Source organism: Pholcus phalangioides, unplaced genomic scaffold (genome assembly GCF_987345545.1).
Source record: "Pholcus phalangioides strain wild (caught in Gottingen) unplaced genomic scaffold, Ppha-v1.0 ptg000039l_1, whole genome shotgun sequence".
In the NCBI taxonomy this organism is placed as follows: Eukaryota; Metazoa; Arthropoda; class Arachnida; order Araneae; family Pholcidae; genus Pholcus; species Pholcus phalangioides.
Genome location: NW_028301625.1, coordinates 30,199,423 through 30,213,722, shown reverse-complemented (window position 1 = coordinate 30,213,722; position 14,300 = coordinate 30,199,423). Strand labels below are relative to the sequence as shown.

General features: G+C 32.8%; 1 protein-coding gene across 1 annotated transcript in view; it reads left to right on the top strand.

Moving 5' to 3' along the window:
* Positions 1–14,300, top strand: part of LOC149065819 (uncharacterized) — an 83,182-nt gene that overhangs the window by 22,355 nt on the left and 46,527 nt on the right. The window contains exons 7-9 of the mRNA XM_089253864.1: positions 1,205–1,337; positions 6,851–6,971; positions 11,531–11,635. Coding sequence (XP_089109990.1) covers positions 1,205–1,337; positions 6,851–6,971; positions 11,531–11,635 — 359 coding nt within the window. The remainder of the gene's footprint in view (positions 1–1,204; positions 1,338–6,850; positions 6,972–11,530; positions 11,636–14,300) is intronic.

Sequence of the window (14,300 nt, the reverse complement as noted above, 5' to 3'; positions counted from 1 at the left end):
GTCGGCGACTGTATGCTTGTAATTGTTAGAGGGAAAAAAATCTAACATTTCATGGCCGAAGTTATGGAAAAGGTTGATTCTACATTAAACAATGTAGAAAATGTTTACTGTAAAATATTGTAAAAAAATGTGACGCACCTAAAAAAATTCTGGTAGGTGATGATCAAAAGTTTCTGAGATTGCTTCTGAAGGCATTTTCAGATTTGCCTACTCTCTGGAATCAGGCGAGAGACTCCGGATTTTTAACCCTTCCTCCTGCTCTTCGGATTTTGCAGAAAATTATATTTTCCGTGAGCTTTCACATCATTACGTCAATGACTACCATCATCGTTAGGGAAAACATCCATAGATGACAGCCGTGGTCATTTCCGTCGAGCAGCCATAAAAAAGTATTGGTGATCGCATTTAAGCAACTGGCAAAGACGTGACTTTACTGATTTGTTTACTTAGCGTTTATCTGCAATGATTTATCAGGGGAATGACCTCGGTTTCCAAAATTCCTGTATAATCATTAGTGTATTCCATTAATGGCCATGCCGTAAACACTAAGTTTTTTGTCAGCAGCTTTGATTTTGAAGTTTTTAATTGTTTCCTCTGATTAAATATGTCGTCAGAAAGAAAATATAAATTTGTTTTTATGAGTTTGTATACCCAATATTATCAATCACTGATAGCATCCACGAAAGGAAACACTTATGTTTTATGAACAGTATGTAGATGTGATTTCTATATTCTGCATGGTTCTATGCTATTTCATATGATACGGGAAATTTTACATTTGCGGTTTTTTTTAAATTTTGAGAGAGCATGAAAAAACAAAAGAATAATTTGGAGAAGGCATCATAAATGTAGTACATTGCCTTTCTTTGTGTTAAATAAAATTAACATGATATAATTAACTATATATTCTTATGTATGCATGGCAACACATTAATTTTGAATGGTAGAGAAAAATTATACTTCATTTCCAAACTTTTTATACAAATTTTAGGGTAGGTTCATCTTATGCTTTAATTTTACATGTTTTTCGATATTAAAATTTTATCTCTAATTTTTCTAGGGAATGCAAGTTTTATTTTTTCATAATATATCTTTACCATTTTCTGCATAACATATCTGCCACATAATAAGAGACCCCAAGTATACTTTAATTTTAAGTGCATCCATTTAATTGTTAAACATGTTTTATACTATTGGAATTTAGGTTTACAGTACATATTCGACAGAAGACTATGATCGCAGAAATGAAGATGTTGATCCAATATCTGCTTCTGCTGAATATGAACTTGAGAAGCGAATTGAAAAAATGGATGTATTTCCTGTTAATTTAAATAAGGGTAACTATTTTGGAACATTAATTTTAGTTTGTATTCATATATTTATTGCTGATATTTAAATCTTTACTGCATCATTTTTCAAATTTTTTTCCTTCATTTCTTAGGAAACACATTTTCATGAAAGTATAATTAAAACTCCAATTCAGATACAGTAAAGCTCTTCAAGGTGTTTCTTAACTAATGCAACAAATTTCTAGTGTTAAGAGGTAACACTAGAAAACACACATTCTTCACTGTAGAAAGCATAGTCTTGCATGCACCAGGTGCAGCTAGATGGCACTTTCGATTTTGGCACAAATACGTGGTCCTATGCAAGTTAGAAAAGAGTAAAGGCATGAAACATGGAAAAAATATTTTAATGAAGACAAATAAACCTCAATAACTGTTAAGAAATGATGAAATTTAAAAAAAATTGCATTGATCAGTGATTAATACAGGGAACAAAAGGCAAAAAGAAATGCCATACATCAGTCAATATGTTCAAACAAGAAGAATGCTTACAAAAGCTATACAAAATTTCAACTACCACTTGATGCAGGTCTCATATCGTCGACGTAAGAACTCCATATATTCTGGAAATGCCTGATATTTTCCAGAACATACAGGATTCTTTATTGTGTTATTTCTTCATGTCACACAGTTATTGATGCTTATTTGTCTTTATTAAAGAATTTTTTTCCATATTTCAAGTCTCTTCTTTTCCAACTTTTTAGAACCATGTGTTTTCGGCAAAACTGGGAGCACCCTATCATACTTTCTGAGGTGAAAGTATTTGTTTTGTTGTGTTTTATTGGGTCTAGATCAATTCATCATGCTCAACTTATTGTGTGACAATTCGTTGAGGTCAATTTGTTGCAGCATCAATTCGTCATGCTACAAACTTGTCACGGCACAAATTCGCCATGGAGTCATTTCACCACGACGTCAATTCATTGTGATAAATTTGAATTGCTTTACAATTCAAATGTTTATTATGATCTTAAGGGTATTTGCTTTAGGCGTAAAAAATAAAACTTATTTTTTTCTCAGATTTATTGGAAAAATGTTCCTCCTCCCTGTCTTTTTTAATTTTTAACAAATTAAGGAAAGTATTCATTGAAGTCATCCAGAGACTTTGGAGCATACACCAAGGTAATAAATTGCAATTAAATAAATTTTTACAATTTTATTTTCACCATATAAGCCACATTTCCCATTTTCTGTCTGAATTTCCATTTCTCGCAGCAAGGGATGTCGGGGCGCAAATCAAGCTAATAAATCTGGATCAATGCACCCCCTCCCCAGCACAATTTTTGTAATTCACTATTGAATATATCCATGCAGAGAATACATCTTTGAAGAATTTTTTATTGACAATGTATCTAAGTTTATATATAACAACTGTGAAAAGTCTCATTTTTAAATTTTTTCACAATGCAATGTACATTTCAAATAGCCTTGTATTATTATGCCAAAATAATATTCAGACACTCAGGCCATAGGTACGAGAACCTGGAGGCTGAGGCCATTTGAGCCCCTCACCCCAATAACTCATGAATATACAATGCAATTCACCATTCCGCTTCCTGAGTACGGGTTTGAGTCTCGTATATATGGAATGAATAGCGATTTTCAGCCCCCTCAATGTTTTCTTCATGTCGCGTCTTTGACTGACCAAGGGTGGCGGAAGTGTTTGGAACTTGTATTGATCTGTGCCACAACTCCCCTCACTGCGAGAAATAGAAATCCCAACAGAAAGTGCAAAGTGCAACTTATACAATTAAAATTAAATATTAATTTAATTAAATTATTTATTAATTAAATATTTCAGGCTCTTATGTAGATACTCTAGTGGTAAATGTTGGTGACTCTGGGAGGGGGACTCTTGAGCCCGTGGGGCGGATACAAGTTTATAGTTAGAGAGGCTCCACTGTAATTTGGGGAACATCATAAACATTGAAATTATACAGCAAAAAATAAATTTTTAACATTTAAAATTTTCAAATAACTAAATTTTCAAATATAATTATATTTTTATATAGTTAAATTTTTAAATATAAATGATATGGGCAATGCAATAAGTAAATAATAAAATATATTAATAGCAAGCAATTGGAATTTTAATTTTGATCTATTCAAAATGACAAAAAATAATTACTTTTAGTAAACTACATGTGCCTACACTTTTGTTCTCATGTTTCTTATTTCACGTATAAGACAAAAAACCTACATACATGATCGTGTAGAGCATTGTACTGCAAAGAGTCAATGTTTCGACGAATTGACTCTGCTATAAACTGACGTCATGATGAACTGATACTAGACTTAGACTTATGGATGGGTGGTTTCATAGAACATAGCACTGTGACCAGAGGTCTATTATACTATTCCCAAAAGAAAAAGGGCCTCCAGTTAGGAAAACTGGAGGCAGATGGCAGCACTACACATAAGCATTACACAGAAACAAACTATATGCCAGGTCCCACTACACATACACGTACATTCCAACATGTACCAATTCGTTAGAGGTTCCGCAGAGGAATATGGACGAGGTGCATGTGTGGTTTAGTAGTAGTAGTAGCTTCCACTGTGTGGAAATGTGTGTTTTTCAACACATATCCTTTCTTGATCAGAGAGTTTTCCTCTTAGTGATAATATACAGGGTGGTTATAGTTAAAGTTTTGATTTCAAAATGCTGTAATGACTAAGAACTCACTGGACAGAATGACTTAAAAATTTGGATAATACTCCTGAAGAAATGAAATTTCATTTGGCAAATGCAAAATTAACAATTTGTGGATAGATGAAGATTTTTATTTATGAGTTGCTGTCGGTATGCAAAATAAAAAAATATAGGCTAACAAGATTCCATTCCCACTGCAACCTTTACTCTTTCACTCTGCATCACTGTGTGGTGCAGTTTTGAAGCAGCATTTATCTATGGACAATTTTTTTTCAAGGAGATAGATCCCCTGGGAATCCTGTTACCTGTACCATCACTAGTCAGTGATATGAATCTCTTTTGAGCAACCACACTATTTTAGCACTTCGACAATGTCAATGTGTGGATAATATAATTTTTATCTAGATGCACATTGTAACACCAGTAAAGCAGCTGCTGAAGAACCATTTCAGAAATGACAGGATGGCACAATGCCTTTCCACCATATTCACCTCATACAGTTGATGCTCATTGTAATGACCCCATGTTATAGCAACCATTCCATTACAACGACCAATAGGATAAGTCCCAAATGTTTTCACATAGTGAAAAACCTCATATAAGTTTTCCCTTTCAATATAATGACCTTCCAATATAGCATCCATTTTTGATGGGATGATGGAAGTTATAATGAATGCCAGCTGTATTAACATGTGCAACTTCTGGTTTTGGATGTACTCAAGGATGATCACATTGGAGTGGTCAAATTGCAAACTTTGCTGACTTGAAAGTATTACATCACTGTCACACTCCAGTCTGTTGTTGAACATGCAGCTTTGTACTTCCACCTCGTAACAAGACAGTGGACAGCATATTAAACATTTCTTATGTAAATCATTACGACTTCTCTTGCATGTTTCCATGAATTATTAAACAATGCAATAAAATTGTCATTTTGCACTATGGCACTTTACACTGGCTATCGTTAAAATTCTGTGAGAAATTTTTTCTTGTGTCGATGAGTATAGTGCCATCTGTCAATACATTTTTAAGTTTTTTTCACAGAACAAAATTCCATTGCTTTGGGAGTGTTTATGCAAATTTTCAAGTCATTCTGACTCGTGGTTCGTACTGTACAACAGTTTCTAATCATAACTTTAATTGTAATTCCGTGTATATTAAATTAAATTTTGTTGATAATAATAAATCCCTTATAATGATAATTTTATCTGGTCTTTTGAAAATCAGTGTATAAAAATTTCATTGTGTATAAAAATTCTTTGAATAGAATTCATTTTATATATATGGAGAAAAATCAAAACACATCAAGACCATGCTGGTAACTAACTAGAATTTATTACTTGATTACCATTAGATTAAACAATAACAAGTGTATAGTCAAGTCACATAGTTAAGCAGGAGTAGTAATGATCATACATTCGACAATATATGTGCTTTAAAGTGAGCATGGCACTAGCTGCATGTGCTTGTTGTTGATATGCAAATTAGTCAGGACTGTTGCCAGGTCACAACAATATACAGCTAATTGTATATGTTATGTTAAATTCCATAAATCTGGTGGTGGTGGTAAGTTTGATAAATTTTCATAATTTATGACATTTATCTGTGATTATGTATAACCTCTTACTCTTATTGGTAAATATTATAAATTGTCAATGAATTGCTTAAACTTACTGGATATTATGCTCAAACTTTAATCTGGAATGATGAATTTGAACAGTTGGTTGTGTTTGCAAATGTTGATAAATGGGAGGAAAGCTAACACACACTACAAAACTGATAAAAAAAATTTTGTTTTTATTTTCTTCACACTTATTTGCATTCAATTTAATTTTTGTGGAAAAAGTTTCCACCCATCACTTACAGAATAAAATAAGTGGTTAAATCAAAGTAATATTTTCCATATTTATCAAATTTACCCACTTTATTTGGGAATAATGCATCATTTGATAAAAGAAATAAATGTAGAGAAATTTATCAAGACACGTTTAGGGTGATTAAGCATAATGAATGGTGATCATGCATAATCACTGATATATCAGAGATATACCATAACATATATATATACACAGTAAAAGTGATAAACTGGTATACATAGGCTTACCATAATTTTGCTGTGTATAATTTGCAATAACATACAATCTGCATAAGTGATAAGTAATAGAAAGGTTTATTTGTCATGATTTTGTAGGAAAAATGTCATTTCTTCCATTCGTATCTATACATCGTCTATAAATCTTTGAAAAACTTTTTTATCAATTTTTTGAATGTTTCTTTTTTAATCTCTTGGGTGGACTGCTAATAATATGCAGTGGTATAAAATCCACACTAAGAAATTCAAATCCTTTTTAACATAGAAATCTGCAGATTATATGCAGAAAAATATGGTGTAGTCACCTATTCTCTCTATAAATTTGATCAATTTCACTACATTTATCACTTTTACTGAGGATCATGCATAGTTTGCAAATGAAATTGGTAAGTTTGATAAATATGAAAAATATGGAAAAATTAATCACCTTTATTTAATATAATTTACATGTATCAACATTTGCAAAGTCAACATTGCCGATTAAATTCAAATCCTAATTTGTTGTTTGAAGTTTGTGCATAATTTCTAGTGAATTTGAGTAATGCATTGACAATTTATCATATTTATCAATAAGAGCTAGAACTTATCATCATCGCCAGTAAATTTAATAAATTCTCTGTATATGAACAAACTTACCAAAATGTCTAATGCTAAATAACGAGCAATTAAACATAATCACAGGATTTATCACTTTTGCCATAACATACATATTTTGTAGTAATTACAAAACTTATAAACTATTCTTTTTTTTCTTTTTAGGTCCTGAGGGCCTAGGACTGAGTATTATTGGCATGGGTGTTGGTGCTGATGCTGGTGTAGAAAAACTTGGTATATTTGTTAAAACAGTTACCAAAGGTGGAGCAGCTGATAAAGATGGAAGGTATTCACATAACTTATGGCTAAAATTTAATTTTTTTCTAAACTGGTGAGATAGTGTAGTACAGCATTGCCCAATCTTTGCAAAACCATGTCTGAACTAATGTATACACGGTTTCTGGACTGTTAGGTCATGGTCCAAGAAATACACTTCCTAACGTTTCACCCATATTCGTGGTAGCCATCTTCAGATGATTATTCATGTGTAGGTCTTACATTTTCTATTGGCTAACAGTATTTTACAATAAACAATATAGATGTTGCTTCATTCAGTTTTTTGTATGCCTTGCTCATCATTGCATTTGGTTCAAAGACAATTGCCAACCATATCAATAATGTTTACTTCATTTCTCAAGTGTTGGCAGATTTTTCTATGTGTTGTTTAACAATAATATCAACCAGAGCTGGACAAATCTCCAAAAATTTACATGCCCAAGGTAACGTAAAATAATACATTCCCAAATCAATATTTTACATGCCTGAAAAACATTGCTAAATGTTACTATAATGGATTTACTTACTTTGCAAACTGAAGAACATCAGAAACAGTTTTGTGATGCAAAAAACTTATGTGCACAATCCTCTTCAAAGAAGAACCATAATAAATATACAAATTTTAAATTATAAATCAACATATTAATCTGCTTTGATACTACTGTGACTTGATATGATGGGAACTTTTAGCATAGAGTTTCTAAAATTTATTTGTTAACCCCCTATACTTCTCAATAACTGGGTGTGAAAGATGCCCTTCCCCACACACACACGGGCAGTAAAAATAGACTAAAACACGTTGACTACATATTTCACCATCACTGTCTAACAGAGTCCTAGAAAAACAATATTGATGAGTCACCATCAACAAACCTTATTATATGCTTTGTAAACCATATTTGCCTTATTAGACATCTTTATTTCAATAGTTATAGGCAATAGATTTGTCAAGCCCTGATATTAACTTTGAGGTATAAGAGATGCTAGTTATAGCATCTCTAGTCTGTGATAATGCTCTGACATTAGTTTCTGATATTAGATATCATTCACAAATGTTTCCATTTTCAAAATGTATGTTGCCTACTGCCATTTGTGACATTGATGATGTTCAGGCATTCTGACTCTGAACTGTAAAATGCCTTAACAAATAGTATTAAGAGAAATGTTACTGTAGATATTTATGAAACTATTTAGTAAATTAAATTCAAATCCTATAAAGCATCTTCTGTCCCACTATAATTGATGCAGTGTCTGACAGTTGAAACATTGATTCAAAAAAACTCAATACTATGAATATTTCTAATCCTATGTTTTGCGACTATCATTTACCATGGTGGATGTAAAAAGTTCTCATGAAGTTCTTGCAAAATATAACTTTGTAATATTTGACTCGTACCTTTATGATATTTTCACTCAGACTTTGATATTTTCTCTTTTTTTAGTTCCTTATCTTCCATTAATACTAATTTTCTTTGAAGTCACCTGTTTTTCAACTTTCCTCTGGTATGCATTGAAACTCCAGTGCTTTCTTTACTTCTCAAAAGTATGTTTTTACTACTACTTTTTTCAGTGCTTTTCATTCTTGCTGCTATTTTCTGCTTGCTGAAGACTTGATGCAAGTTTCTTTTTCATGGAAGTTGGTGTTAACACAAGTAATGCTTTAGTAATTTTCTCTATCCTATTAATGCTATTTTTTCTCTTTATCTTCTTTTTAAATTTACTCTTGCTAGAAAAGTCATATCAAATGAATACATGTGCATAAAATTTCCTATGCAATGTGGGTTTTTTTTTTTTGTGATAGTAAAAGTATCCTATATGGATCTGCAGAAATGCTGTTCCATTTTAATTCACCTGGTTCCCAGGACCCAGGTTATTGGCAAAATCTGGATTCTTTTTGAGTAAAAATGTGTCCCTCTTGAAAAAATAAATAAATTTGGTTTTTCCCCTCCCCATCATTATTGTGAATCAAACTAGTAATTTATTTCTAAAAACATATTCAATCCAAAGATTGACTAACAAATTATGTTTCCAATAGACTTGACCACCAAAAAAATTAAAACTTACTTTTGCCTCTATAGACTGTTTTAAATAGTTTCTTTCCTAATACCATAGTTGAATGGAACAAGTTCAAGTACATGTTGTAAACCTAATGTGAAATTTGTTACTGTGTAGTGCTTGTTATGTGTAGTGCCATCTGCCATCAATTTTTCTAACTATAAGTGGAGTGTAATGATTGAAAAATTGTATCGTTGTAGGCTTGTTGCTCTCTGTGGGGAGATTTTGTAAAGGGGAGATTGGCTCACATTTGCACCTCGAAGTTGGGAACCCCAGACAATCAATTTCAGCTGACCACCACCATGGCGATGGTGGGGTTCGAACCTTGGTCCTCGCAATGCGAGTTCATTACTATGACCACTCAACCACCACAGCGGCTCACCAAACATCTGTATATTGGGTCCTGGCTACTTGGTCGGGGGAGGCATGCTTTTGTTTATTGGTAAAATGCATTCAAATGAAGTTATTTTTTTGTGGCCCTCACAGGAGGAAGTCTGACAGGATTCTGGCTTGTGGGTCCCCATAAGGAAGTTGGCAGATTTCATTTTGGAGGAATCCTTGAGGAATCTCATTGTTTTGTTGCCTTAATATTGTAAAATTTGCAATAGCAGGTGCCTGTGATGGATCTGAGCCTGCCTCCCTAACCAAAAATCGTTGTATTCGGCCCCTCCTCATTTGGTTGGCTGAAGTTGGTTTTCTGTAGTTTTCAATTTTGAGGTGGAAATGCAAGCAGATCTCCCTGTTGAAAAGTCTTGCCACAGAGAGCAACAGGCCTACAACGATGCACTTATTCAATCGACTACCTGTTAAAATCTCTTCATTGGAACAGAGTGGCAGTCCATGATCTGGTTCAATAGGGTTTTTAACATGGATCCTCGCAATGGGAGTCCATCACTATGACAGCCGCCGCAGTGGCAAACCTAGTTATATTAGTAAATTAAATATTTTTTTGTTAGTGAATTGAACATGTTTTCAGAAATCAGTTATTTGTTTGATTCACAGGGCATACCTATAAATGATATGTGGGGGGGACAACTTTATTCTTTTTTTGAGAGGGACTCACTTTCACTCAAAAAAGACCCAGATTTTGCCAATAACTTGGAACCCAGGTAAATTATAGTGGAGTGGCATTTCTGATGTTTTATGAGTGATAAACCTCAAAGCATTTTTCCAAATGAAGAACTATAATATCTTCTGCTGGCTACTGAAGCCAGCAAAAAATATATATCAGAAGATATCAACGAGAATTTTTCCCTAGTATAGCTACAAACAGCAAACACAGAACTACTAGGAACATAAACACCACATACCAATACTTTATTTCAGATACTTCATTCAGATGTGATAGAATTTGAACTAAAGTTGCAAATATAGAACAATGCAGCATTGAAGCATCATAATTTGATTTAGATGCAAAAAGACTCACATGAGCCTCTTCAAAAGATGCAAATGGATTAATGGTTGATAATGTTTATAGTTGAAAGTGCCTTTCTCACACACACAATTCTTATTTGCCAATCTCTATTGTTCCAAATCATAAACGAATATACTTTTGGTGATCAAACTGGCGAAATAACATATGTCCATTTGCTTTGTCATCAAGTGAGGCTTTTCACATAGACATCATAATCAGCATCACTGTTACCCATAGAAATCAATTTTAAAAGTGTCAATTTTACTGTAAGGGAAGAAATTCAGTGGGCGGTGTTTTGCCACACAATAATTCAAAAATTGAATTCCTAATTTTTGAAATCTTGTTTGCTTAAAGATGTGAAGCTGAAAAAATTTAATATAAAATAATAAGCAGGACCTAATTTTGAGTCAGATGAATGTGCAACATTGATTTAAACTTTTTATTCATATTTTATCGAATCTGAAAATCTATGCATCTTTCTTTAATGTTTTAATATTCAACTGCATCAATGGATATGATTGTTTAATTGCAGTGAAATTTCTCTGAGACAGCCACTCAGCATTCCATAAAATAGCGTTTATCTGTGGAGGTAGCTGCTGAATAGAAGTTGGATGATGGTAGACAGGAAAAGAAACTTTTTTGGGGAGGGGGTCAAAATAATGGTTTTCAGCGTCACAAAAAAAAAATTGTATGCTCAATTTATTTACAATTCTTAAAACACAGGTACATATACTATATTTTAATGTGTATAAGGAACTCCCCTCCTGATTTTTTTGGGCTTAAAATTTGGAAAAAAATAGTTGAAAATATCTGTCTATAAAATACTATCCATCTATAAAGAATCCCTCAAATCTTTGTGCGAAGGGGAGGGGGGATATCTCATGATCCAAAAAGCCTCATTGCTACCAATAATAAAAACCTAGTTGGTACCCTGCTTTCAGATTCAAATTTTGGACATGTGTGGCTGCAAGTTGAATTTTGGGAACATAAATTTCAGTCATCAAAATATTTATTCCTCACTTACATGTATCATTTCACACAAGCTTTGTGATGGCTGTGTCATTTATATAGTCTGTAAACGAAGTCATTACTTTTTTTAGAGTGTGTGTGAATGATCAAATAATTGAAGTTGATGGAAAATCTCTTGTTGGAGTCACACAAGCATATGCTGCAGCAGTCTTGAGAAATACATCTGGTCTTGTGCAGTAAGTTCTATTAATCAAATATTTAATTAATATATTATATTGTTTAAGCATACTTTATATAAACATGAATGAATTTTACTGAATTTTTCTGAATTTGAATGTTAATTTAATAAAATAAAAAAACAATTTATTTTTAGTAGCTGCTTTGGTATGTGCTCATTATGATCAGGTTTTATTGTTTCATAGTGAAAATTTGGCAAATTTAAAATGAAGTAAAAATGTTAAATACTTGGGTTATAGTAAGTTAGTTTGAAAAATAGATCACTGCACTAAACATTCACACACTACTAGATACACACTCAAACTATTAGGTACACAAGCACACTTCTGGTAAAACTCATTTGGTATTAAATTGCCCATGGCAATGAACCAAAGTTGTGCTTTGTTTGAAAGAAAATGAAAGGTTATAGTAAGAAATGTTATGCAATAATCACCATTGGGCAAAAAATTCATTCAGAGTTTTGGAGTTATGTTTTCATATGTAAAATGTGGTGCATTCTTATGCTATCAAAAGAGTTTAATCAAGTCATTGCTTACATTCAGCTGCTTGAAATTTGTGTTAAAGTCAGCTATCTAAATCAGATAACTGTATTAGACTCATGTTGGCACTGCTTTGCTCAGTGCAGACCTGCCAACTATCCAGATTTTTCATCCTTCCTCCCGCTCTCCGGATTTGTCAAAATTTCTCCGGATTTGTCAAAATTTCTCCGGATTTTGGCAGAAAATTAGATTTTATGCGAGCTTTCACGTTGTCATGACGTCAATGATTGCCGTCGTCGTTAGGCAAAACACCCGTAGAGGACAGCCATGGTCATTTCCATTGAGCAGCCATAAAAAGTCTCTGTGACCGCATTTCAGTAACTGGCAAAGACGTGACTTTGTTTACGTAGAATTTATTGGCAATCATTTATAATCATTTATCAAGGGCATGACCTTGATTGCCGAAATTACTGTATAACGTTATTGTATTCCATTAACAGCTATGCAGTAAGCACAAGTTTTTTCGTCAGCAGCTTTGTATTTTGAAGTTTTTTAAATTGTTTCCTCTGATTAAATATGTCCTCAGAAAGAAAATGTAAAACTTTAAGCTGTATAAAGCTTTTAATAGTTCATATACCCAAGATTATCAATCACTGATAACATCCACGAAAGGAAACTTATGTTTTATGAACAGTATATGTCGATGTGATTTCTCTATTCTGCATGGAAAGACGGACATGGAATTATATTCTGCTTGGGGGGGGGGGCAATGTTATATTCCCCCCCCCCCCCAATCAGAACCTGCCTTGGGAGGATATAACTTTTTCTTAATTGATTAAAAAAATTTGTGCATTTTTTTTGATCGAGTCTATGAGTGCTGGGATAGACTCATACTCCTCTCCCGAAGGAAGGGGGACCCCCCACCCCACGTCTGCCAGTGTAATGATTTAATTCAGTGATTCCAAAATTGGTGTGTGAATGTTTTTAGGATGGCACATGATTGGCCTGAAGAACCACAAGATATATCTGGAATAAAAACTATTGAAAGTGGTAATTAGGACTGTGTGCATCCATATATCATATCACTTTAGGATATTGCTGAAGTGTTTCAAGGTTGAGAAGGGTTACTGAGAATGTAAAAACTTTTTAAGAACCCTAATAAGACTTTTATTAATAATTTTTTTTTATTATTTCTATACCCTTTTCTTCAAAGATTCAAGTTAATTTTATCTTTGAATAGCTTTGTTTTTATTTAAAGTTTTAAAGTATGGTCACATTCTTTACGCTATTGCATAAAGAACATACTTTAGAATGTGAATAAAGTATGACAAAAAAACTATTTGATAATGTCAAACTTTTTATAGATAAATTATTATCCTATACAGTCAGACCTGCTTATAATGCTGAGCTTGTTTCTAACAAAAATGCTTGTTAAATCCGGTCTCTCACTAAATCTGTATTCAAGTGAAAAAAATTAAATTTCAGAAATTATATATTGCTTATAACAACTATATCTGATAGAAATCCAACAAATTCAATGACCATACCTTCAGTTGAATTGTACGGGACGCATGAAAATGGGACAACTCGGTTTTTGTTTTCCACAAAACTGGTTGCAAAATGTTCAGTCTGCCAATTCAGTCTTTACCACATTGTTCTAAAACAGGATGTTTTAACTTTAAGCTAAAATCTTGCATTTATTATTATTGTTATCCAACCATTATGAGAAGTTTGAATGAAACTGTCTGAATTGTTTTACGAATTACGATAAATTTTTGTACGTTCCATAAATCCCTTGAGAAAGTTTTTCGGCAGAGTAACTGAAACTGAAGGAAGCTTTTGTTTTTACATTAAATTTGTCTCCAATATAGAAAGACAATGGCAAAAAACCTTCAAGCGTATTTTGATTATAGCTGCTACTACTGCCCAAATAAGGCATTGTGAAAAGAGTAGAGATGCAATTGTCGAAGGAAAGGGTACACCTTCTGACCTCCTACATAGTCTTGCAGGTTGACAACAATAATTTATTGGGGAAGAAAGTCTGGTTCAACCTCAACATTCAAATACACAAACTTTTGATGTAAAAACAATTGATAGCATACACCAAAATCCTGATAACTATAAATTAATTTTTTCCTGTGTTATGATACTGGTCAGTTCCATACTTAACAATATCTGAATAACA